We start from the raw sequence: 27,265 nt of genomic DNA, 5'->3' as shown, positions 1-27,265 counted from the left end.
TATATCGTATGTGGTACACGTACATGTGGAAGTATGTATTCTGCTCCTACTAATACACGTCAGCAGAGAGAAGGACCTACTCCAAGTCTGTGTTCTCTCTGATTAGTACCTTCACTCAGTTGGGTGTATTTATTCTAGGTGAGATTTAAGGTCTCCTCTCATTCTCTGTGCTGCTTCATAGACTATATTTAAAATACACCCTGCCTGTCTTTTAAAGATGGATTTCGTAAGTGAGGGAGGCTCACTGTATGTCATACACTCTTCATTTTTACAGTCAGATAACCTGCGTTGGATTCCTGCTTCTGTCTCTTACTAGCTGTGTGATTTTGATGAAGTTTTTAGTCTCTCTTAAGCCTCGATTTTTAAATCCTACAAGTGAGGATGACAGTTCCTATGTTGTAGGGATGTTCGGATGAGACACTACTTAAGGTTTCTGTTAGTACCTAGCACATGGTGGGTCGCTCTGAAAATAATTAGTGACTAGTTCTGATATTTTTCAAAATGTAATATCTTGTAGTTGAGATCAAGGTCTGAAGTTAAAATAATTGCAAATCAGGGCAGTTCACATAAATGAACCTGCAAGAATAGAGAGATATATTGCAAGAATTAATATGGAGAAAAAGTAGAAGATAAAAAATAAATTCTAGTATAGACAAGGAAGCTAATGTGCTCGGAGAGACTCCTTACTACTGATAGTTCATACCTAGTTTCTAATTTTTACCTGGTTCTATCAATAATGACATTTTAGAAATCTTGTTTACATTCTATTTTATTTTATTTATTTATTTTTTAGCTTTCTTAAGGTGGTGTTGATATTATTGATTTGAGGCCTTTCTTGTTTTCTGATGGTGCTACAGTTCTCCCTCCCAGTACTGCTTTAGCAACAACCCCCAGATTCACCTGTATTTTATTGCACTTCAAAATACTTTCTGATTTTCTTATTTATTTATTTGATAGATACATGGGTTATTTGGAACTGGGCTATTTAATTTCCAAATACTTGGCAATTTTCCTTATGTGTTTCTGCTGGGATTTCTAATTTAATTCCGTTGTGCTCAGTGCATATACTTTATGTTACCTGAATCCTTTTAAATTTATTAGGACTTGCGTTATGACCATGAATGTCATCTCTTGGTAAATGTTCTCTCTGCACTTGAGAAGAATGTGTATTCTGTTGATGTTGGAGAGACTTTCTGTCAGTGTCAGGTTTCAAACTGGTTCATAGGTTGTTCAGGTCTTCAATATGCCTATTGATTTTCTCCTTGTTCTATCAATTATTGAAAGAGGGGTATTTATTTATTTATTTATTTTATTATTATTTTTAAAGATTTTATTTATTTATTTGACAGAGAGAGACATAGCGAGAGCAGGAACACAAGCAGGGGGAGTGGGAGAGGGAGAAGCAGGCTTCCCGCAGAGCAGGGAGCCGGATGTGGGACTCGATCCCAGGACCCTGGGATCATGACCTGAGCCGAAGGCAGATGCTTAACGACTGAGCCACCCAGGCGCCCGAAAGAGGGGTATTTAAATCTCTGGCTACATTTGTGGATTTGTGTTTTTCTTCTGCAGTTCTATCAGGTTTTTGCTTCATATATTTTGAAACTCAGTAATTAGGTGTATAAATTTCAATATTGTTATGTCCTCTTGATGGTGTAACCCTTTTATCATTGTGAAATGACCTTTTATCTCCTTCAATATTCTTTGCTTTGAATTCTACTTTTTCTGACATAATTCAGCCATTCTAGCTCTTTTCAAATCTTTCTACATGTCTGATAAAACCCAAGCATCTTGCTATTGCTTTGTATTTGATGATAAAAAAGACAGTTCTCTTTTGGTACTTAGTAGACTTAATAGTACTTAGAACTTAGTCTAATGGAAGAAAAACCCAGTTAATGAGAAGTTATGATGAAGTGTGGTCATCGTGAAACTGATGGGAATACAGTACCAGTGGATCTTGGAAGATCCAGGAAAGTTCTTTTTTGGAGGTAACAACTAAATCGAAGCCTGAGATTGAAAAAGGAGTGGGAGTAGATTGGCACAGTTGGGGGCAGAATTGGTCAGAGAGCAGTGTGTTGTGAAGCCTGAAGGTAGCAGTGTTTTGGGGGACTGAAAATAGGATGATGACCAGCGCCTAAAGTTAGGGATGTAGTCACATGTGACCAGAAAGGTCACCGATGCCAGATTGTGAAGATTGTAATAGTAATGGTGGCTCAACTTTTGTGAGTCCTTCCTGTGTGCCAGGCGTGTGTTGTGAGGATTAAGCAAGATAACCTATTAGGTAGATAGTATTGTTACAGCCATTGTGAGATGAGGAAATGAAGTGTGCAGGGAGCACAGAGAGTTTAAATAACTTGCCCAAGGCTAAGACAGACAGGAGCTAGAACTTCACCACAGTCACTCTGACTCTATAGAGAGTCCCAGCTTTTAACCATTATGCTTGTCTGTTTCTATGATTTTGAAGGCAAAACAGAGCCTGAACGTGATCCTGTTCACAATGTGGAGTTCTCTGAGGACATAAATAAAATAAGTAAATAAAATTTGTGTTTTAAAAGCATCACCCTGGCTACAGTTGATGTTTGGGGAGGTGCGGAGAAGCCGCCCGGAGATAGAGTTGAAAAATGTTTATGTTCTCTATGAAGCATATGCTGATTTTAAAATGAAAGAAGTTCTTAACTTCTCCGTAGTTCAGTTTCCTCATCTAGTAAATGGAAACGATAATGGTCTCATTCTCGCGGGGAAGTATAAAACAATCACATTGCATAAAATTTTACGTGGTAGATACACGGTAAACTGGAGCTGGGATGATGATGATGTTGATGAGGATTGATTGACCTTGAAAATCAAGCTTAAATTTTTAATCATGTTTTTCTTCTTTTTTTTTTTAATTTAAAAGTTTTACTGTAGAACTTACAGATAGGACTTCAGTAGCTACAGTACAGTAAAATGTTAACCACTGCCTTCTCCCCACTACTGTTATTTTGGTTTTTCAGTTTATGGGAAAAACAGATGGAGACTATTACACTCTCGATGACCTGTTTGTCTCCAAAGCAGCTGAGAAAGAACGTTCTGGTGAAGAGGAAGAGAACCAGAGGAGGAAAGCAATTGCCGAGCACCAGAGTCTGGCTGCACAGATGGAAAGATGTCTGTATTGTTTGGATAGCTCTCAGTTTCCCAAGCACCTCATTGTTGCCATAGGTGTTAAGGTAAGAAATAGAACATTTATTGCCCTGAGGAAGTGATGTAGTGCTTTGTGCAGATTTGCCTCTTTCTTGAGACGCTTAGAGGATTCCAGTCTGTCTTCTTATTCTGTGTTTCAGATATTTTTCTTTTCTAACTTCCCATGATTCTTAGAATCTTTTTTAGAGCGAGTGTAAGTATTTAGGTGACATGAAGCTCACATTTTGTGTGATTCTGCCTGTTAGAGAAGCGAAATTGGGAAGTGCTTGAGGCTCTGAACTCTGGAGCTGGCCCAACTGGACTCAGCTTCTGGCTCTGCCCTTTACCAGCTGTATGACCTTATTTTCATGGTCGGCACTTGATACTTAGTATTAAAATCACTTCAGAAATACTCAGGCTAAAGTGGTTTCTGCTTCTTTCCTTACTTTGTCAAAGAACCTATTTGTTTCTTCATAGAATATCTCATAATTCCAAAAATTTTACTGTATTTTACTCACTTATTGAGTCCCTCTCCTAATAGTCTGTAAGTTCTATGAAGAACAGAAAGTAAGTCTTAGTCATCATTGTACACGAAGCATGTAGCCCGTTGTTTACCAAACATATATCCCATTGTATACCAAGAATATGTGTTTGTAGTCACTTCAGGAAATATTTGGCGACTTACACTTAAATATAAGTAAATAATTATTGTGTACCTGATACATACAAGACCCTTATTAGTAACTGGGGAAAAGTAGACTCAGATGTACTTTTGGAGCTTGTGTTGTAGTAAAATAGGGCAGAGAATAAAGTAATAATTGTCCTAACTAAAGAAAAGTGTTGTCCTAAAGCAAATAAAGTGTGGAAATGGGATAAAATGATGGGACTTTTTTTTTTTTTTAAAGATTTTATTTATTTATTTGACAGAGAGAGACACAGCGAGAGTGGGAACACAAGCAAGGGGAGTGGGAGAGGGAGAAGCAGGCTTCCCGCAGAGCAGGGAGCCCGATGTGGGGCTCGATCCCAGAACCCTGGGATCATGACCTGAGCTGAAGGCAGACGCTTAACGACTGAGCCACCCAGGGGCCCCTTAAATTATTATTTTATTATTTTTATTATTTTTAATTTTTTTATTAAAATATTTCCTTATTTTAGACAGTGTGGGGGAAGGGGCAGAGGGAGAAGAGAATCTCAAGCAGATGCCACACTGAGTGCAGAGCCCGACGTGAGGCTTGATCCCAGGACCCTGGGATCATGACCTGAGCCGAAGGCAGATACTTAACAACTGAGCCACCCAGGTGCCCAAAATGATGGGACTTTTTGAGACAGTGGTCAGAAGGCCCCTTTGAGGAAGTATTTTAGTAAAGCTATGAAAGATAGAAGGAGCAAGCAACATGAAGATCGGAATGACTCCTGTTTCAGGTTGGGGCATCAGTGAGTGAGGAGCCCTGAGGAGAGCATGCGCTTGGCATTCACCGAGCGGGGAGGCCAGGGTAGCTGGAGTGGAGTGGGAGAGGAAGTTGAATGAATGAGTGCTAGTTCAGGCACTGATAGTTTGGGCACCGTACATATGCGTGTTTATTTATTAATTTGTTTCTCACATGCATGTGACATACACCTTATGTATCCAATGAACTGGCGTTGGTGTTTCCATTCCAACTCTAGTCTTTAATATTTGTAGGTTGTTAAGATTGTTGACTTATCAGTTTATATTTTGGTTTCTTTATTTCCTTACCCTTCTTCTGCTTCTTTCTTTCCTTCCAAACTTTACCAAAAAGGTAAATGTAAAACTCCCATTTAAAATTTATTCAATTAAAAAAACCCGCACCATAACCAGTTACTTGTATTAATTTGTCTGAATTATTTCCCAGACTTTTACATAAACAGTAAAATTTTTGTAATTATGACATTATACATATTTCATTCCTCTTTAGTTTGATCCCCATCTTTAAAAAGTGGGGGAACAGATCAAACATAAAGTGACACTTAAATGTTTCCTACGTACTTGAGGGGAAATTTGGAATTTTTCCAGTGGGTTCTTCATGTCCCCGGTGCTGGGAACGGGCTGTGTCCAGGGAGGCACACAGGAGCTGAGTGCACGGACCTGCTGTTGGCTTCCTGCTGGGTAGGCTGCTGGGTAGGCTGCATCCCAACGTAGGCATTTTTCAGTCCACTTGTGAAAGCAGACGGCTGGCCAGTGAACAGACATTTTCTGTTTCTCACAACCTGCCTTTCCCTGTTTTCCTTGGTGGTCCTCTTCTGCAGTGGGGTAACCCACACTTTCCAAGCAGTCTTGTCTAATGGTATTAAATCCTTCTCTTTGCCTGTAACTTCCCAAGAGTTGGCTGATCTGTTTGTTCCCTTGTGGACTTGTCTTTGCACTTTGGTTTCATTTAAAAAACCACTTGAGCCTCTCCTTTCCCCACCTATGCTTTATTGTGCTACCTTTGCTCTAGAAACTACCATCGACGTTCAGCCTTTTGTATTGGAATATTTTAATGTAGAAATATTGATTAGAAGGAATTTCTTCTGTGTCCTACAATATCTGACTAATGGGTCATTTAATTCATCTGAATAAACAATAATGAATTATTCCTTTTAGTTACTACCTAAGTTAATCATATATGATTTTGAGTTTCTAAGGAATTACTTTGCCATTTAGTTGAAACAATAAATAGTATTTCAAAGCAATTCAGTAATTCTCCATCACCCTGAATTTCTGATATTTAAAATTGATGTCTTCAAAGCAGATATATTAATGAAGCTGTATTAGTACTCATTAGAGTCACAGAGTTAGAAATAACTTGTGATCATCAGCTGTCCCTCCCTTCTCTCTCCTTTTTTAAAAATAAAAGTCTTCTTCCACCTTGCCTTAACACTGTGCTTTACTTTTTTTTAAATTTTATTATGTTATGTTAGTCACCATACAGTACATCATTAGTTTTTGATGTAGTGTTCCATGATTCATTGTTTGCGTATAACACCCAGTGCTCCATTCAGTACGTGCCCTCCTTAATACCCATCATCGGGCTAACCCATCCCCCCACCCTCCTCCCCTCTAGAACCCTCAGTTTGTTTCTCGGAGTCCACAGTCTCTCATGGTTTGTCTCCCCCTCTGATTACCCCCCCATTTTTCCATGGTTTGTCTCCCCCTCTGATTACCTCCCCCATTTTTCCCTCCCTTCTCCTAATGCCCTTCATGCTATTCCTTATGTTCCACAAATAAGTGAAGCCATATGATAATTGACTTTCTCTGCTTGACTTATTTCACTTAGCATAATCTCCTCCAGTCCCATCCATGTTGATGTAAAAGTTGGGTATTCATCCTTTCTGATGGCTGAGTAATATTCCATTGTATATATGGACCACATCTTCTTTATCCATTCATCTGTTGAAGGGCATGTCAGCTCTTTCCACAGTTTGGCTGTTGTGGACATTGCTGCTATGAACCTTTGGGTGCATATGACCCTTCCTTTCACTGCATCTGTGTCTTTGGGGTAAATACCCAGGAGTGCAATTGCTGAGTCATAGAGTAGCTCTATTTTTAATTTTTTGAGGAACTTCACAGTGTTTTCCAAAGTGGCTGTACCAACTTGCATTCCCACCAACAGTGTAAGAGGGTTCCCCTTTCTCCACAACCTCTCCAACATTTGTTGTTTCTTGCCTTGTCAATTTTTGCCATTCTATCTGGTGTAAGGTGGTATCTCAATGTGGTTTTGATTTGAATTTCCCTGATGGCTAATGATGATGAACATTTTTTCATGTGTCTGTTAGCCATTTGTGTGTCTTCTTTGGAGAAGTGTCTATTCCTGTCTTCTGCCCATTTTTTGACTTGATTATTTGTTTTTTGGGTGTAAGCTTTGTTTTTTAGAATAGTTTTAGATTCACAGAAAAATTAAAAAGACAGTACAGAGTTCCATATACACCGTGTCCAGTTTCTTCTATTATTAACATCTGACAGTAGTAAGCAATTTACAAGTTGTAAATTTGGTACAATTAATGAATCAGTACTGATGTTTTTAACTTTGAATGTGGTTATGATTTTACTATAAATTTAGGTTAATTTCCGTATCCACTCCTACTTTGTCCTCTCTCAGCAAAGCTTTAAAATTTTGCATTATTTTGTTAAATAATATTGTCTGCCATACAAAATATTTCTAGCCGGGGTGCCTGGGTGGCTCAGTCGTTAAGCGTCTGCCTTCAGCTCAGGTCATGATCCCAGAGTCCTGGGATCGAGCCCCGCATCGGGCTCCCTGCTCTGCGGGAAGCCTGCTTCTCCCTCTCCCACTCCCCCTGCTTGTGTTCCCTCTCTCGCTGTGTCTCTCTCTGTCAAATAAATAAAATCTTTGAAAAAAAAAAAAAATTTCTAGCCAAAACCTAACAAAAAAATAATAGAAAATAAGACCAAGCCCCTTTGCAGAATATTATTTATGTTCCTTGTGAACACTGCTCACTACATACATACTAATTGACCTTTTTTAAAAAGACAGTTTGTGTATAGTGAAAAAAATAGCACCAATGTGAAGGTAATACATGTATTTAAATAGAACTTAACCAAAGCAGTAAAGCTCCTACAGAGCACATTTCCTTTCTCTCTCAGTTGGGTTAATTCTCTGCTCGGCCAATGAGAGAAGGACTCTCTGATAAATAGGCACCAGTTAGACTTCTCTATCATTACCAACTCATGTATTTTTTCATTCTTGCCAAAAATTGTGTTGTTTCAAGAAGCAAAAAGCTTTCTCAGAATAAGGAAAAAGTGTCATTCATTTTGCCCTTGGGTAAGCTCAATCTCAGATATACATATAACAGTTAAAATTGAGACTTGTGCTGTAAATTTGCAGTTTATTAAAATCTATCTTCATGGCCTTTACAAGTTTTAGAAAAATATCAGGTATCTTTAAGAACATTGAAATAAAATACATTGCTTGTAAACAAGTAAACCTTATTAAACGTTAGCCATGTTTCCCATGGGTCATTTGTCACAGTGGAGAGTAAATACAGCAACGTTTCACTCTGCAATCTTTTCCCCATAGGTGTATTTATGTTTACCCAACTTCCGATCTCTCACCGAGGGGCACTGCCTGATAGTCCCTTTGCAGCACCACAGAGCGGCCACCTTACTGGATGAAGACGTCTGGGAGGAAATTCAGGTCAGCGTGCTCATGCTCATCCTTGTAATGCTCATGAGCAGTCTTACAGACTATCGTTACAAATTCCAATGGGTTTTTATACCTTTGTCCAGTGATCTTACTTTCTGAACTTACACGTTTGTACACATTTTCCTAGTTGTGTATACCTGTGGATCATGGTGTTTTCACCACTCACTACCTTTTAATTTTATTTCCCTGCTGTACTCCATGTTTTGGAAGCTTTTCTAGAAATTTTGTTAATTGAAATTAATTGATGTATAACACACTAGTTTCAGGTGTACAACTGAAAGTTTTTGTGCACTAAATAAACTGTGACAAAGTAATAATTATTTTTACTTAAAAATATCAATGTAAGATTTCTAGTCCATGCTTTTGTGGAACATGAGATGATGATTCTTAACACAGTAAGCTAATAGATTATAGCCAAAAGGAAAGATATTTTCAGATAATAAAAATAAATTTTGGAAGTTAGAGGTTCATATCCAGCAGTTGCCATGTTTTCCTATGATGGAATTGGCCTCTGTTGTTGTGATTTTGCCTTTATTTCTATACTTTTCCCTCTATAACCTGGCCCAGCTTTTGAATTCAAGGATTTCGTGTGTGTGTGAGTGTGTGTGTGTGTGTGTGTGTGTGTGTGTCTGATTCTGTAAGAAACTAAAAGGCACAACATGGGTGAAATTGCTCCTGAATTATCTCAAGACCTCATAATGACCAAAAAAGAAAAGAAAGAAAGCTCTTGTTTTCCTAATACTTGAAATTGAGTAGGGGTTACAGGGAACCCTAGTTAGAAAATGTGAAAATTGTAAGACTTCAGAAGAGACTGTATACTTAGTCTTTGTATCATGCTGACAAAGATGCTGAAAGAGGAAATATATTTTTTTAAATTTTTAATGTTAATCACCATACATTACATCATTAGTTTTTGATGTAGTGTTCCATGATTCATTGTTGTGTATAACACCCAGTGCTCCATTCAATACGTGCCCTCTTTAATACCCATCACCAGGCTAACCCATCTAGAACCCTCCCCTCTAGAACCCTCAGTTTGTTTCTCAGAGTCCATCATCTCTCATGGTTCATCTCCCCCTCCGAATTCCCCCCTTTCATTCTTCCCCTCCTGCTATCTTCTTCTTCTTCTTCTTCTTTTTTTAACATATAATGTATTATTTGTTTCAGAGGTACAGGTCTGTGATTCAACAGTCTTACACCATTCACAGCGCTCACCATAGCACATACCCTCCCCCATGTCCATCACCCAGCCACCCCATCCCTCCCACCCCCCACCACTCCAGCAACCCTCAGTTTGTTTCCTAAAATTAAGATTTCCTCATATCAGTGAGGTCATATGATACATTTCTTTCTCTGATTGACTTATTTCGCTCAGCATAACACCCGGAAGAGGAGATATTTTGACTGCATATTACCAAATTCACTCTCTTACTCCTTGTAATCTTTCAGTTTATGCTGTGAAAGGTAAAGGGCATACTGTTTCAATGAATCTGTGGCCGAGTAGGGGCAAGAATGTGGACAAAAATATTTGATGTGGAAAAAAATTTTTTTCTAGTAGTGGATGCCAGTGCAGCAAATAATTTAAAGTGGAAAGTATGCAAATTTGGTTTTCAGAATTATTTTGAGACTTTTTTGGAATGTCTTTAAAAAATTTATACATGCAAAACTGATTTAACTTAGAGCAAAATACAGTGCCAAAGAGATTTTAAGTAATATAGGAATCTAGTCTGTGTGTTTTATATTTCTGTAAGAAATTAAGCTACTTGATGGAAAACATTGAGGTGGATAAAGAAGAAATTCATTCCAGTTCAGGAGACATTGAGTACATGAATATAAGATAATCCAGGTGTAATGAGAAATGCAGAGATAAAATCATTGCTTCTGCCCAAAGGTATGGTATATTCTCATATAGGTTACATTATAATTTAGTGGATTTTGTGAGCCATATGCATTATGGAAAATTGAATGAGGGATAAAAGCCAAGTTATTTAATACAAATAATAGCATTATGGCTCTTTTCTTATGATAAAAGAAGAAATTCTTACAAGTTATAAATTAGTATAAGATGGTGAACAAATAAAGTATCTGATTCTAGCTTATTTAAAGAAATAAGGGGATTTTTGTTCTTATTTTCAAATATGTACAAAAATTCAAATTGGGGCACCTGGCTGGCTCAGTCCGTGGAATGTGTGACTCTTGATCTTGGGGTTTTGAGTTCAAGCCCCACATTGGGTGTAGAGATTACTTCAAAATATCTTTAAAATTTTTTTCAAATTAATTATGCCTGTTAAATATCCTTACGGTTATTTGCCCCTTCTAGAGAATATATAACAAAAATTATTTGACTTAGGAAAAAATACTGTTTACAAATGAAGGAGCCACTTCTTTTAAGTGATTTTTATCTTCATCCTCTAGTAACATTTAAATTTAATTTTAGATCTTATTTAATAGAAAATGCAAAGATAAGTTTCAGCACAGCATGTGGGAATAATCACAGATTTTGACTGAATAAGATCCAAATTTTTAGTTTCATTAAATATATATAGTGAAACTTAAGTCCCCTTTAAAGTTACTCTTACCAGTTTGACAGGTATGTTTGAGCTTATGTTATAGTCAGACACCCTAGGTCCATTTTTTAAGTATCCCAGGTGAGTGGTGTGGTGGTGGGGTCCTTATGTACACTGGGCTTCACTGCTGAGTGGTGTGATGGGGCCGTTTCCCTGGGAAAGCTCCAGAATTGGACTGTTAGGTCTCTTCCGTGCGGCGATCAGACTCTTCAGAGACCACTCTTTCTGTCTCTTACCAAGTGCATCTAAAACATCTTGCTAGTGTCCTGGCAGCTGAGTTGGGGCAGAAGGCTGGGGTGGTAGAATTTGAACCCTCAGTATCTCCTGTCATGCCCCTGTTTTCAAACTGTATACTCTCGGCTGTGTCTGATTTTCCCAGCCCAGCAGCTTTCTTGTGTACCTTCTCCAAAGAATAATCCTGTAGTGTTCTGCCAGTGTCAGGAGGGTATCGGCGTGTTAATTGCTTCGTTTTCCAAGATTTTCATCCGTGCCATTTGTTTTTTGGCTACACCTTCACGCTACTTCTGTAACAACTTGGTGCTGCCAATTCCTGAGCCTTCTGAGGATTCTGCAGTGCAGCGTGGCTTCCTTCTTACAGTCTCCCTGCTAACCAACCCCCACACCACACACCACTCGGGTGTGAACCAGCTTTCCAGTGTTTAAGTCCGATATTATGGGGTGATCTGATTTTCGGTGAATCTTCTCTCAGTCTTTCTGTTCTCTTAAATCTGGACTGTTTTAAAAATTACTTTAATTACTCTTTTAAAAATTACTTTAATAATTGTAAAATTTATTTTTGAGTGGTCACTCCATGAAGGGTATAGAGTTAAATATATATGTTGTATTCTATCTCATAATATTTATCGTGGGATAACTTTATCTTTAGACATGCTCTATTTAGAAAACTTGAATAAATTATAGTATTGATATTATATGATCAATCCTAAATAGCTTTGATAGTTTCAAGTAAAATACTTTAATTTTCATTTCAAAATTTTGTACTTACATTTACCTGAATTGTTGTAATGTGACTTTATACTAATTAAGAATTGCAACACTTGGGGCACCTGGGTGGCTCAGTGGGTTAAGCATCTGCCTTCAGCTCAGGTCATGATCCCAGGGTCCTGGGATTGAGCTCCGCATTGGGCTCCCTGCTCAGCGGGGAGCTTGCTTCTCCCTCCCTCTGACTCTTCCCCCTGCTTTTGCTCTCGCTCTTTCTCTCTCTCTCAAATAAATAAAATCTTAAAAAAAAAAAGAATTGCAACACTCTGTAGTATAGCTTACTTAGATATATTGTAAGATATTTTAGTCCAGATGTGTTTAACTAAATGAGGAATGGCACTTGGGTGAATAGTCATAGTTTAGAAATGTGGAAAATAGTGATTACCCAGTGGATGGAGTTTTTTCTACTAAAAATATGGAAATTTTATGTCATCCCCATAACATGGGGTATCTCTCTCTGAAGCATAGAATAGTTTTCGTATCTTATAATAATGAACTAAAAAACTTTCTTCGATGTTTGGTTGTCATATAACTTAAAGAATGAATATTATTTCAATATGTATAGTGTATGTGTTATAGTGAGCTTCGGGAAAATCCTGCTTTAGTGGAGTGGATAACCTTAAATTATGTCATTAAACTCATATTTTTAAATTAAAGGCTTTTATATGCAGAGAGAAGTACTTCAATGTGTGTGTGTGTATGTCCTCCTCGAAACTATTTGTATGATGTTTATACATAATATTGAGCAGTTCCTGTATCACTGTTAATTTAGGTCTTCCGAGTTTTCATTTTTAATTCATGACCTCTGGAGTCTGTCTTCTTCAGTGTTGTCCAGAGAGTATCTAGAACGAACATCCAAACAGTTAAAGCAGGAAAGGGCTGTGAGCAAACATGAAGTCAGGTCTGTGAGATATGTTCAGATTAGCTAAATTTACATGTTGTAGCTGGTATTGCTTTTTATCCACTTTCTACCTTCTTCAAAAAAGCTTAGTTTTCAAATATGTAGTTCTATCCTAGTAGTAATTTTCCTTTTTTTTTTTTTTTAAAGATTTTGTTTGAGAGAAAGCAAGCGAGCACGCATGAGCGGGGGGAGGGGCAGAGGGAGAAGCAGACTCCCCCCAGAGCAGGGAGCCCGATGCAGAGCTCGAGATCATGACCTGAGCCGAAGGCAGACGCTAAACTGACTGAGCCACCCAGGCCTCCCAAAAGTTAACTTCTTCTGTCCTATTGCAGGGTGGGTTGGGCAGTTCTCCAGGGCAGATTGCCTCTAGACATAAAATCAGGTATCCAGGCCCCTTCCATGACAAGGCTCTCCCGTGGTGGGGGTCTTCTCTTTGAGCCCCTTGGATGAAAGAGAATGAATACAACAGGCACACTACCTTTAACGGTCTCAAGTGACGCAGAAGCCACTCGTCACACAGTGGTGCTGTCATTTCTACACGCGCTTCATTGCCCAGAATAAGTGTGGCCCCACCTAAGCCCCTGAAGGGCTGGGAAATTTAGTCTTCTTTTTGCTCAGCAAGAGGAAAGTGAAACAGTTTAAAGAAAACAGCTTTTTTGGGGAGGGGGTTTTTTATTTGCAGAAATTAGATTAGGGCCTTGGCAACTGCAAAATTTGATCAGTTTTACCAGGTAGATATCTATGCCTGCCAGTAGTTTATATTTTATTATTATTTTTAAAGATTTTCTTTCTTTATTTGACAGAGAGAGAGACAGTGAGAAAGGGAGTGGGAGAGGGAGAAGCAGCCTTCCCGCTGAGCAGGGAGCCCGACACGGGGCTCGATCCCAGGACCCTGGGATCATGAGCTGAGCCGAAGGCAGACGCTTAACGACTGAGCCACCCAGGCACTCCTCTATCTTATTATTTTTTATAATAACTTAAGCTCAGTTGTGTGTGCACTATCTCCATTAATTTGATTTTATATAGTACCAAAGTCAGAGAATTTTTCAAAGGGGAAACAATCATCTTTAATCATCTGTAATGATTTATCTCACAGTCACCTTGTAATGAGATTATAGGTGGGAAGTCTGCTGCCCCACAGGCTATTAGCCAAGACTTTGAGTTTAACAACAAATGGAGTGTCTAAAGAGACTGTGTTGAATTTCTCTGTAGCTGTGGTCAGAAATGAAAAGCAAATCCTGTATCCATTGCTTAGTAGGTATCTTTCTAGTTGACGTCAAGTTACAGTTACTTGATTTCTTGTTTTTTTCTACTTGCTCTTATTTTATAAAATGAATACAAAACGGAAAAGCGACGAGTGATCAGTAATGTGATTGTCAGAGACCTGGTGGAATCCCAGAACTCCTGTCCCCTACGCAGCTGAAAACCGTAGCCTCTCCCAGTTCCTGGTGTCAGTGGAGGCTGAGTGGGGAGCCTGCACACCCATCTCCCCGTGGCCGTCCCTGGGCAGTGTCTGAACGACAACCTGGTTGAATCTCCGGGGGTGTCATGCTGAGTGAAGAGCAGCAACCTCAAAAGATGATGTGATTGCATTTATGTAACGTTCTGGAAATGCCAGGATTACAGAAGGGGAGAGTGCACTGGAGGTTGCTGCCGTGGAGGGAGTGAGCGTGGCTGTGAGCAGGCAGTGGGGGGGATCCCCACGGGGCTCGAGTTGCTGTGTATCTCGACTGTATTCGTGTCAGTATCCTGGTCATGCTATTGGACTGTGGTTTTGTAACACGTTACCATTGGGGGAAACCGGGTTAAAGGTATACGGGACCTCTCTGTATTTTCTTCATGTGATCTACAATCATAATTTAAAAATTTAATTAAAATATTTAGAAGTTATAAATCAGCTGACAAATTTAAGTAAAAAATGCTGCTTCCTCCTGCTTAGACAAATATCTTAGCACTTTACAAACATGTGACACTCTACAAGGCCACGTTTGAATTTAGGATTCTTAGACCACCTTGGTGGTGCTGGGGAGTTGGCTTCTGGCTCCCAGTCTTCAGCCTGGTCCCCTGTCTTGTAACCCCTGGCTTCATCCTGCTCTACACAGGCTGTCCCGAGTATATGTGGACATTCTGGACTGCATGTCTGAGCTCCACAAACAACTGTCCCTCAGGCTTAGGTGTGTGAAATAAATCAGGAAATAAACAAGTAGAAGATAGTAAGAAGTAGGGGTTGTATGATAATGTTGAGTTCTTTGGGAAAAGGAAACACTCTTCCTTTTCAACTTTAGCATGTTTGACTTTCACATACTTGCTAGGACACGATTCTCCGTGAAAATAGGGGACCACTTGAATATGCAAAGTGACCAGTGAAGGGTCAGCAGACATACATGGGAACCAGCTGATGAAGATGCTGTGAGTGAGTGCAGGCAGGCAGACTGGCAGGAAATTCTGCGCCTACCTTCTAGAAGGACCTTTTTTGGCTTGTGGATGTTTTCCTCTGATTTTACTGTCAGTTCTGCATATTTTACTACTTGAGTTTGATTTTTCTTTTTCTTTTCTTATTTTAGTTTATTGGAACCATTTCCAATATGTACATAAAACTGTGCAGAGTAGTTCCAATTTTAAAAAAAAGTTGCTTAAATATGTGAAATTATGTAGTAGATTTAGAAAGTAAAGTAAGGTAACAGTATAGAATTTAAACATTGTTTACTACTTATTTTTTATTTTAAAGGGATTGAGTTTACCTTTTATTGTTTTCATGATTTGTATTTTTTTCTAAGTGCTTTATTTACCTAGCCATGTTCCTTTCTTCAGATGTTCCGAAAATCATTGGTAAAGATGTTTGAAGATAAAGGACTGGACTGCATCTTTTTAGAAACACACATGGGCATGAAGAAGCATTGTCATATGGTTTATGAGTGCATCCCTCTCCCAAAGGAAGTGGGTGAGATGGCTCCCATCTATTTTAAGGTATTTGGGGATAGTCTTTGCATGCATACTTTTTTACTACCTTGCTGTTTTACGAATACAGTTACCTTTTTTCTTGTATTTTTTTTCTCCCTATATACTTAGATCAAACTTTATCTAAAGAAATGAAGTAAAGCACAAAAAAGATTCTGCTGTATTACAAATTTCTGTAGAGAGACATTTGGGATTTTGACCTTTAAAAAGCATGCTTATTTATAAGTATGAATAAACTGTCAAATGGTCATTTATAATTTCTATTTTAATTTCTCATTTCTCAAATGGAATTCAGGGTTTTACTTTGAAGTACTTTCAAGTCAAAATTATAGTCCTAGTTCTCAAAAACCTACTGAAATTCACAAGACCCAATGATAGTTATACACAGTGCAGGTTATAACTGCTGAGATGAGTAAATACTCTTTTAGTATTTAGTACCTCATCATGCTGTTTGTAAGAAGAAACCAGTGTCTAACCTTGACATACATTTTTGAACATATACTTACTAGAGTTTTTAATCAGTTAAGTGTCATTGTAATATTCAGGCAGCTTTTACTAAATAGCGTCGTTTGATACTGAGCTGAATGCAGTATAACTCATAGACTAACGTAAATGCTTATGTGTCGAACCATGTATGAATTAGTAACGTGCAGTGAACAAAGGAGGTCATGTTTGTGAAGGGCTTTAAGACTTTCCAATGCAACATTTATACAATATAGGATGGTCAAGTTCATGAATGTGGACTGTACATCCCAATAAGAAGGATTATTAGACCTGTTAAGGTTACTGAGGTGGTGAAAATCTACTTTCTCTGTAGAGATTTTTTTTTTAAGACTTATTTATTTGAGGGAGGGAGAGCGTGCCCATGCATGAGAAGGGGAGGGGACACCGGGAGAGGGAGAAAGAATTGTCAAACAGACTCCCTGCTGAGCACGGAGCCTGACGTGGGGCTTGATCCCAGGACCCTGATCGTGACCTGAGCTGCGATCAAGAGTCAGACACTTAACTGACTGAGCCACCCAGGTGCCCCTCTCTAGAGATTTTTCAAAACAACTATTTGATTTTAAGGATTATACTATTAAAGTAGGAGAGTGAACCGGAGAATCCCCAAACCCATGCTAGTTCCATGTTAAACAGAATCAGGTGGGAAAGAGGTTATTGTACTTTTCTTTAATTTTTTTTTTTTTTTTTTTTGGTACTTCTTCAGTAGAGTCTTAGGTGATTGTGACTGTCGGCATTGAGGCGGTAGGGTAGAACGGGGCACAGCCACTGTCCCCCATGTTGGGTGACAGCTGTCATCATTCGGTGGGGTCCTGTCTCACTTCTACACTGAACCTCGTACATGATCAGTGAAGATACATCTCTTGGCATTAGTTCCGTACTGAATGTGCTACCTTACAGTGTCAACACAGGCAACATCCCGTGCCTTTTAAATATGGAACAGCAGTATATCTGATGTTTTTAAACAGTACTTATTTGAATGTTAATTTTATGTTTAAAATTTGCTTCATTAATACTGATGACTGTACAAAAACGAGAGTATTTATACTCATAATCCTGGATTTTCTATTAAATATTTCTTTACCGTAAATACTAGTTCTATTGCTTAGCCTAGAAAGTCTTATAATGCCACTTCTATGTATTTTTTTTTCCCCTGCATTTTTACTTCTTTGTTATAGGGCCAGAGATAGTTCAAGTGCTTGGTTGCCAGAGAGCATATAAGTTACTCTTGATTTTGGAAAAGGGCAGTGAAACAAGTTTATTTGAGTAGGTTTTTATGAATGAGATAAGGAAGTTGTGAACTTCTATATTTGCAAACTTATGTTTAATGTTAAATTGCTTAGTCTTATTAAGGATTGTGTTTGTCATGTAAAGTTGGTCTTGAAGTTACTACAAGAATTAAGAATGAGTAAAATAATATCTTGGCTAAAGATAGGACTTTAAAAAAAGTCAAGAAGGCCCAATTTTAAATAACAGAAATTGAAGCCTTAACCCATTCAAAATAATGAACTACCATTTGTAATATGTCCTGTGATTAATTCATTGTATTACTTTATTTTTAATCTCTTTGTATTTGCTTATAAACTATTTTTTCATTAATAAATGGCTATTTCTTAGAAAGCCATAATGGAATCTGATGAAGAATGGTCCATGAACAAGAAATTGATTGATCTCTCTTCAAAAGATATCAGAAGATCTGTAAGTATCCTCCCCACCCCCAATATAAGAAATGATCCTGGTGTTTAGGATCTTCATTACTTTTCACATCTTATTTGAGAAAGAGACCATTTGGCTGAGTGAGTGATCAAAGGTCACTTTGATGGCAGGATCACCCCCAGCTGGAGGGGCTCCTGCCATGGACTTTGCAACCTCTGTGGGACAAGTGTGAGAGGGGCCTTCTGGTTACTTGAATTATAATGAGGGAAATGCTTTCCTACAGACTCCTCTTCAGTTTTTTTGTTTTTTTTTCCTTATACAAAGACTTCCTGTTAGGTTCCTTTAAAACAGTGGTTCAGTTAGATTATGGCTTCATTATTCTTTGGCAGAGTTTCCTAACCGTGTTTCACAGTTAGTCTTGATTTGCAGATCATCTCTTTGATACGCTACGCATGAGTTGAGTACTCCTGCAATGACCTCTCTCTTTCCTAGAAATAGAAAATCGATAGAATAGAGATAGAACAGGACTGTGGATTCCTTTTTGTTCTTCTATTCATAAAGTTATTTATTGTACGGTTGCTTGGTGAGTGACAGCTAGGAACAGAACAGAGAGGACCATGGACCTGGGGGCTTCTGGTCCAGAGCAGGGGTGGGGCACTCCAGCCTTTGCTAAATTGTCCTGCTGCCAAGTGTGTAAATTCGTTGTGTTGGAACAGCTACACCATTTTGTTATGTGTTGTTTTTGGAAGCTTTCATGCCACAAGGGCGGAGCTGAGAGTTTGCACCAGAGACCATATACTCTACAAAGTCCAGAATATTTTATTTAAATTAAAACTTTTATAAGTTTTTTTTTAATATGCTGACCTTTGTTCTAGGAGATGACACTAGCCTATTTTTCTTCTGCTGCTTCTTTTGGAAAGCCAAACTCCTGATATAAAGGACTTGTAGGATTTCTCATTACATTTATCGTGTCTTAGTCAAAAGATTGAAATTTCATTGCATTACTAAAGATAATTTTAATGCAATGGTAAAACATTGTCTACAGTCTTCTCTTTACTTGCTGGTGAATTGGGCCAGACAGTACATTTAAAAACAAAACAAACCATCCCCCCACCAACACCCTCTTTGTTTCTGTTTCTGTGAGTCTGTAGGAAGATGTATCTAATGTGGCACATCTGTTGTGTTGGGCTTTTCACTTCTCATCATCTCCAGTGCCACTAAATATTTTTTTATAACCTGACATTAATGGCGTTGAAAATACTTCCAAGTAGAAATTATAAAAGAAATGTGTTATTCTCCATTTGCTACCCTGTATATGCAGTTTTCTTGCTGGTAAACTGTCTAGTACCTATTCTACGTCTGTTTTTAAAATGTGCACAATACTTGAGTTAAATACCTTGAGGGCTTTAATATTAACTTAACCAATATGGAAAATGAGAAACCGATCTTCGTAGGAATGGTAGTTGTGTATTCTACTTTGAAGCATTGCAAAAATACCAACCATTGCCTTTTCTAAGTCACTGCCTAGTATCTGAGAGTCACAGCAGATAGGGAATGAGCCAGATGAGCTCTTAGCTTTAGGATTCAATAATTATGTGGATGGAACTGTGAAGAGAACTCGAGTATTAGGAATAATTCCAGAGGAGGTCACTTTTTAAGTTAACAAGCTTTCCACTCTTTTTTTTTTTTTTTTAAAGATTTTATTTATTTGACAGAGAGCAAGAGAGGGAACACAAGCAGGGGGAGTGGGAGAGGGAGAAGCAGGCTCCTCACTGAGCAGGGAGCCTGATGCGGGACTCGATCCCAGGACCCTGAGATCATGACCTGAGCCCAAGGCGGACACTTAACAACTGAGCCACCCAGGCGCCCTGCCACTGTCTTTTTAAAATGATGAAAGTGTTTCTGAGCACAAAGTGAACAGTCTTGACTTACTTTAATGTTATTTTTATTCTGGAAGAACCTCATTATACTTACTTTTCAAGTTCTGCGTCCTTGGTAGTTTCATAAAGTGTTTACCTGCTTCATGGGGTGGGTGATTTTTTTTTTTTTCAAGTAGATCCTTGGCTTCTAGCAGAGATTTATGTAGTGGTAATTTGTTCTGATTCTTTGTTGACTTATATTTTTTTGTGGTGAGGATAAACTTCTCTTTTTATGCCCATTTTGTTTCCTTTCTGGATCTGATTTCTTTGCCTGTGTGAAGTCTGGGTGAAGGTCATGGAAATTTACAAGGGAGATCTGTAGCCTAACTAACTTGTCAAGAAAAGTGTTCATTTTTCACAGGGCTATCTTATCAACATTTCATATGAATTCTTCCTGAACTTTTAAATAGTATGATTTTAAGTTTAATTTTGTGATAGCTATAATTGAAAAGCACATTTAGGGATTTTTAAAACTGAGGAAGGTTCATGTCAAGGAAAATTTGGGTTTACCCAGAGACATTCAAACTCAAGGACAATTACAGGAAGTCAGGAGTAGTATCTGGAGTATTAAAAGGGGAAAATTCAAATATTACTCGTTGGGTTGGTTGGTTTGTTTTTTACCATCAATAAAATGTTTTGCCGTCATTCTGTCAGTGTCTTTCAAGAGTGAGAGCGAAGTGGTAAGTCCTGCGGCCGGTCAAGGCAGCCGAAGCTAAGGGGTAACTGCGTGAGCTTTGATGCGGAGCCTTCACAGGGCCTCCTGACTGACAGCCGTCCCAGCAGGACGGTCGGTTGTGCCCTCTGCAGCCGCGGTGAGAGAACAGAGACGCTCGTGGCAGTCCCTGTTCCTCGTGTGCGAGTACGGAGAGTCAGGCAGTTACATCACAGGCTGTTGAGACCCTTGGTGTGTACGTTCATTTCCTGCGGTGATGTCACAGACGAACGCAGATTTATTATAATTCTGGAGGTCACAGATACGAAATGGTTTCACTGGACTGAAATCAAGGTGTTCGCAGGCCTGCATTCCTTCTGGAAGCCACAGAGAAGAATCCGTGTCCTTCCCTTCTCCAGCCTCTAGAAGCCACCTGCATTCCATGGCTTGTGGTTCCTTCCTTCATCTTCAGATCCAGCACTGTGGGATCTTACAGTCTTTCTCTGACACTGACTCTCCTGACTCTTTCTTACAAGTATCCTTGTGATTGCGTTGGGCCCACATGGGCGCATTTCATGATATCCCCTCATTTCAGTATCCATAAATTAATCGCATCTGTGAGGTCCCTCTTCTCAGTCAGGTAATATATTCATGGCAAATAGGGGATTAGGACATTGACATATTTTAGGGCCGTTCTTCTGCCAAATACAGTATGATACGAGCAGAGGGCAGGGGCAAAGTCATCACAAATTGCTTCCTCAAGTTGTCTCTCCCCAGAAGTACTGGGTGTTAGTTGGTGTGGTTCTGTATCATTGTTTTAGCCATTCCCATTCATGATTCACATGTGATGATCTTCTTCAGATAACAGAAATATCCTCATGGAGCCTTCCATTGTTTTCTCTTTGGCCACCGTGTTTGGACAAAGCACTGTTGTTTGGGGCGCCTGGGTGGTTCAGTCGGTTGAGCGACTGCCTTCGGCTCAGGTCATGATCCTGGAGTCCCGGGATTGAGTCCCTCAGCGGGGGGCCTGCTTCTCCCTCTGACCCTCCTCCCTCTCATGCTCTCTGTCTCTCATTCTCTCTGTCTCAAATAAATAAATAAAATCTTTAAAAAAAACAAAACAAAACACTGTTGTTTGGAAGACAGAAAAGACAGTAGTGTTTGAAGAACCCTCTCTGTGCCAAGCATTGGGCTAGACACTTTATGTGCATTTTCCTAGTTCATCCTCACAGCGAACCTCGTAGCTCTTCCCAGTTCTCATGAGATTCAGAGATGTTAAATTACTTGCCTGGGGTTACAGAGGTATAAGAAGCAGAGCTGTGGTCAAGGCCTTATCTGTCTCTTGACTTTGTTTTTTCCTGTCTAGGTCATACATGTTTATCATATTTTAAAAATGTAAAAATATGAAAAAACACAAAGGCACAAAACAGTTACCCACTTCTCTGCACTTTATATTATATACTATTTTGTAAACTGATTTTTTTCTTATGCTTTTCCTATAACATGAACAACTCTAAGTCCTAATCTTAACTGCTTTGTATTATTTCATGACAATCACTGTCTTTCCACCATACCATACTATCTCCTTCCAAGTCATGCCTTCTTGAGGACAATATAAAATACATATAGTTGAGTAGACGTGTGATTCAGTGTCAAAATGAGTAAGTGCTGACTATATGCAGGAATCAGGACCCACTTGAATAATGTGTAGTGACAGATTAGGGCTTGGAGGGAAAACTTGCAAGGACACAGATTGATAAAGCCAGAAATTATGGACTTTTCCAGTCAAGATAGAGTTCAAACTACGTGTGTGTATGTGTGTGTATAGGAAGAAGGAGAAATGAAAAGATAATAGTTAATCCTGGAGAAAATTTGAAATGAGGTTGGTAAACTAAGTATTGCTATACCCATCTCACTAGTTAATAAAAAATTGTGATTGTCTGGGTTTAGTTTATCTTTGATAAATAAATAATAAAGTCTCAGATTATAAACAAAGCTCTATGTAAATGGGTAGGCCTCTCCCTGTTCTGCTTTGTGAGGGAGATGCAGGGAACCGTATCCTTATTCTTTTTGTAGTCTAAGGAAGAAATTAGTACCTTTTCTTTCCTGTTTTCCCCAAAGACAGGAAAATAGTGGTTTTGATTCTGTTGCTGGATGTTATGAAGAGCTGAAAGGCTACCAAATGAAATGTTTTACTTTGAAAGTTAGGTCATTGCCTAAGGATTTCTAGAACTGGGAATTTATTATATACGTTTGTCTTGAAGGGGTGCTTAATTACTGTTATGTCTCAGAGCAGGAGAAGGAATTCAGCGGAACTTTCTGACTGGGGCTGTGTTCATGTGTGATTTATCTGTTTTTTTAGGTACCCAGAGGCTTACCTTACTTCGCTGTGGATTTTGGCCTCCAAGGAGGGTTTGCCCATGTCATTGAAGATCAACGCAAATTCCCTCATTACTTTGGAAAGGTAGGCTCACAGATTTAATAAAATTCCAGAGGTTAGCAATTTGGTAACAGTCCTGTTTCAAAGGGAAATCAAAACTTTGGGCACCTTATAGAGTGAAGTTGGTGAGTACTGTTCCACCCAATTTTTAGTGGAAGAAGCTAGAAACTGTTAATAAAAATGTCCCAGAATATTCATAACAGTCCGGATTGTCACTCTGCAACCAAACATTTGTGGACGTGGTCAAGAGTGCTGGGAGTTGCTTTCCTGTCGAGCCCGCCAGCCTTGTGCCGGAAAGGGTGACACTGTTGACCCTTGGAGGGAGCTGACAGCCACGTTCTGTTCGGAGCACTCCATTCTGTAGATGTGGTCACTCTGGTCATCTTACGGATGAAGAAGCTGAGCTTCAGACAGAACCAGGGGCACAGGCGCCTCTCGTTCGTGGGTGCGGTAGACCCCTTTGTGTATAGTGACGCCCCATCCAGCCCGAGAATATAAGACTCTGTCGCTTCACACCGGTCCCGGGTTCCCGGGCAGGCGTCCGAGGGCCGGTCCAGATTGCCCGTATTTTCATCACTGCACATTGCCCCATGGGGTCCAGCCCGTACGTTTGGGGTCTGCTGAAGTTTGTATCAGGGACTGGAATGAAATTAATGGGACTGCTGAAATAGTAATACAGTCTGAGCAATAAGAGTTCTAGAAATGACCTTTTAATCGAGCACAGCTTGGGCCTTGCTGCTCATGTTTTCCATAAATTATTGTTGCTACTGGTCCCTTTATTTGTTTCCCAGTGAAAAAGGTTCCCTTTTCCACGAAGCTTTTTCTGATTTATCCAAAAATAGAATCTTCTTTTTTGAGTCTCCGTATAGTCAGCCTTGGCATTTACCTTATTCTGCTTTCTAAGATGGTTCTTTGTGTAGTTGGGTTATTCTTCCGCAGCTGCACATTCTGTCATGAGTTCTCGGAAGGCACGTAGATTTATGTCAGTTCTCTTTGTATCCCCTATGATCTTTGGTACTTGCTTGGACACAGTTCGGTCCTCTTGGTAAAAAATGTTAAGATGCTGTCCAGGATCTCACCACACAGCCCTATAGAAGCAGACGGAATATGCAGAACTTGACCCTGAGTCCAGTGTTTCCTGTGTTGCCCTCTAAGCATTACACATCTTCCCCATATCCTTGTGTACATGGATACTCACAAGCTTAAGTTGCGTTAATTTCTGTTGCTAACAGCACAGGAAGAGAATCAGGAGGAAATCATGTAGGATAATAAGCAGACTAACCAAAATCTGTTTCTTACAGGGCTTTGGAATGTGACTTTTAAATGAAGGTGATTTATAATTTTTAATTCTCAGTTTATTCGGATTAGTATTAAAATATGATTTTGTTTCCTGAAAAAAGATCTCCAGTGAATAGTGGAAGAAACTGGCTTATAAATACATGGGGTAGTAGAGAGAACATGAGCCTGAGCTTGCCTGCAGTCCAACAACAAAGTGTGCATATTTGCTACATGTTGGTTAACCTTTTCTCCGTACCATTTACCAGAACAGCTCAGAAGGACCAGAATAAGTAAAGTTCACCCTCTCTTTCTCCCCTTTGCTCCTCTCTGGTGGATGTACTAACAAGCAACAAAATGACAAATGGCTTGACAGGAGACGCAGCCTGCGCTCCTAGAATTAGAGGGTTTGCATCGTTAGAACTAATTGAAAACAAGATTTTTTCCCCCAATTTAAATTCCAGCTAGTTAACATACAGTGCAAAATTAGTTTCAGCTGTAGGATTTAGTGACTCAACACTTCCATACAACACCCGGTACTCATCACGACAGGTGCGCTCCTTCATCCCCATCACCTGTTTCCCCATCCCCCCCACCTCCCCATCAGTTGGTTCTTTCTAGTTAAGAGTCCGTTTCTCAGTTTACTTCTTTCCCCTGCTATGTTCATTTGTTTTATGTCGTAAATTCCACATATGTGTGAAATCATGTAATTGCCTTGCTCTGACTGACTTATTTCCCTTAACATTATACTTTCTAGTTCCATCCATGGTGTTGCAAATGGCAAGGGTTCATTCTTTTTATGGCTGAGTAATATTTCATTGTATATATATACACCACTTCTTTATCCATTCATCAGTCGGTGGACACTGGACTGCTTCCATAGTTTGGCTATTGTTGATAATGCTGCTATAAATATCAGGCTGCATGTACCCCTTCGAATCTGTATTTTTGTATCCTTTGGGTAAATACCTAGTAGTGCAATTGCTGGATTGTAGGGTAGTTCTATTTTTAACTTTTTGAGGAACCTCTATACTGGAAAATAAGATTTTTTTAACTTGAAACTAATATTTATGTAAAATGTGAACATCCTCACAGAGAACTACTAATTTTATATTTAGTAGCCGAATAAACAGAAATAGTTTCATTCTGTTTTCAGACATGTGTCTGTATTTTTCTCATTCTTTAAAAGGAAATCATTGGTGGGATGCTGGATATAGAACCAAGACTCTGGAGGAAAGGGATCCGGGAAAGCTTTGAGGATCAGAGGAAGAAAGCCCTGCAGTTTGCTCAGTGGTGGAAACCATTCGACTTCACCAAAAGTAAAAAATGTTGAGTCATACATTTCATTTTTTAAATTTCTTCTTCAGATTCCTTTCAGTTTTACTTCCATTGTGTCTGACTAGACCACTGACCCGCAGGCCAGAGGGAGAGAAAGTCCCGCTCTGGGTCTCAGACACCCGGGCATCACTGGATTGCCTTTCCTGTCCTACCTTGTCCTGCGACTGCTTTGTAGTAACTGGGGAGCAAGACCAGAAACAGGGGGGCCCCACTCACATTCCCGTTCTGTACCCACGTCTTGGTGTTTTCAGCTGTGCAGTTTAAGATGTGGAAAGACTTTTCTGAAGGATTATCTGGGAGGTACAGCAGATCGTTGGTTCAGAGGGAAGTGGGTCTGCTTCAAGATTGTGAAGACTATTGTCTGGCTTCTCTTGAATATTTTAAACCGAATTGGCATTTTCAGTAATAATTGCAATTTCTTTTCGTAGCATTTTATAGAAAGGCTCTTTATTTTCTACCGGTAGTCACTGCTCTTCTTTTTATCAAAGGAAAAAGAATGTCCCAAGAATAATAAAGAATTAAATGAAGCATAATGTGTTCATGATTTGTTTTTATTTCTGGATTTTTAAATAGTGTCTTGAATTTTGGGGATTTTAAAAGTAATCGTTCCAAATAACACAATTTATAGTTGTTTGGGGTTTTGAAAGTTGAAAATTTAAGCCAAGCCATCATTTTGGGGTTGTATTATTACAAAATCGTAAGTAACAAGAGTATTCTAAATGTCCAGAGCACATTCTGTTGCCCTGTATTCGATCTACACTTCTTCATTTTTCCTTTGTTCTTATGCTTGGCGTCAAGAGGAAGCCATATACTTATAAAATATGACCATGGTGTAAGAGTGTGCCTGTTTTTTTAATACGGAAGATATTTTTGTTGCAACCGTTTTTCAAAGATACTGGGTTTGGAGCTGATCCTTGACATTTTGTCATGAAATGTTGATTACCTAGAATCAGTGTGGTGCATACTCCAGAGTAACTCCTAACTCTCTATAGTTCTTTTTAATATCAACATCTTGCTATTTCTTTGGTATGTTAAAAAATGTTTATGTTCTAGCTGTAGTTTTAAAATTTCATATGTAAATTGAAGTTTAATGGTTCAATTTCTCAATATTTGCGAGTTGAATTTAATTATAATTATCAGATAGATACTTGCTAGTATATTTACTGCTGTTTTCAGATTCTTTGAGCTTTACTGCAGAGCCTTAGATGAATGTATAACGTTTATTTATTTAATCTGTGAGTTAATGGTTTTTTGCAGGGCATTTTGTTTTATGCTGGTAGTGCAGAAGTAAAAAGTACTTCCCCTACTTTAAATTATGTTCTAGTCTAGTGGAGAAGGAGACATGTACATAAATAATTATAGTACAGAGAAGTTCTTTTTTCCCCCCTTTTTAATTTATTAATTAACATAATGTATTATTTGTTTCAGGGGTACGGGTCTGTGATTCTCAGTCTTACACAATTCACAGTGCTCACCACAATACATACCCTCCTCAGTGTCCATCACCCTGTTATCCCCCCACCTCCTTTCCCTCCAGCAACCCTCAGTTTGTTTCCTGAGATTAAGAGTCTCTTACGGTTTGTCTCCCTCTCTGGTTTCTTCTTGTTTCATTTTTTCCTCTCTTCACTATGATCCTCTGCCTTGTTTCTCAAGTTCCACATATCAGTGAGATCATATGAAAATTTTCTTTCTCTGACTTATTTCACTTAGCATAATACCTTGTAGTTCCATCCACGTCGTT

The 27,265-nt window shown here is 38.9% G+C and overlaps 1 protein-coding gene across 1 annotated transcript in view; it reads left to right on the top strand.

Moving 5' to 3' along the window:
• CWF19L2 (CWF19 like cell cycle control factor 2) overlaps positions 1-26,686 on the top strand; it is a 121,720-nt gene extending 95,034 nt beyond the window's left edge. Inside the window, exons 13-18 of the mRNA XM_035008840.1 lie at positions 2,991-3,203; positions 8,190-8,306; positions 15,597-15,752; positions 17,862-17,942; positions 22,834-22,935; positions 25,376-26,686. Of these exons, the coding sequence (XP_034864731.1) occupies positions 2,991-3,203; positions 8,190-8,306; positions 15,597-15,752; positions 17,862-17,942; positions 22,834-22,935; positions 25,376-25,519 (813 nt within the window). The 3' untranslated portion in view covers positions 25,520-26,686. The remainder of the gene's footprint in view (positions 1-2,990; positions 3,204-8,189; positions 8,307-15,596; positions 15,753-17,861; positions 17,943-22,833; positions 22,936-25,375) is intronic.
• Positions 26,687-27,265: the final 579 nt, after the last annotated feature.

Source organism: Mirounga leonina, unplaced genomic scaffold, assembly GCF_011800145.1.
Source record: "Mirounga leonina isolate KUSES-001 unplaced genomic scaffold, KU_Mleo_1.0 Mir_153, whole genome shotgun sequence".
NCBI classification, from domain to species: domain Eukaryota; kingdom Metazoa; phylum Chordata; class Mammalia; order Carnivora; family Phocidae; genus Mirounga; species Mirounga leonina.
This window is presented reverse-complemented; position numbering and strand designations above follow the sequence as displayed.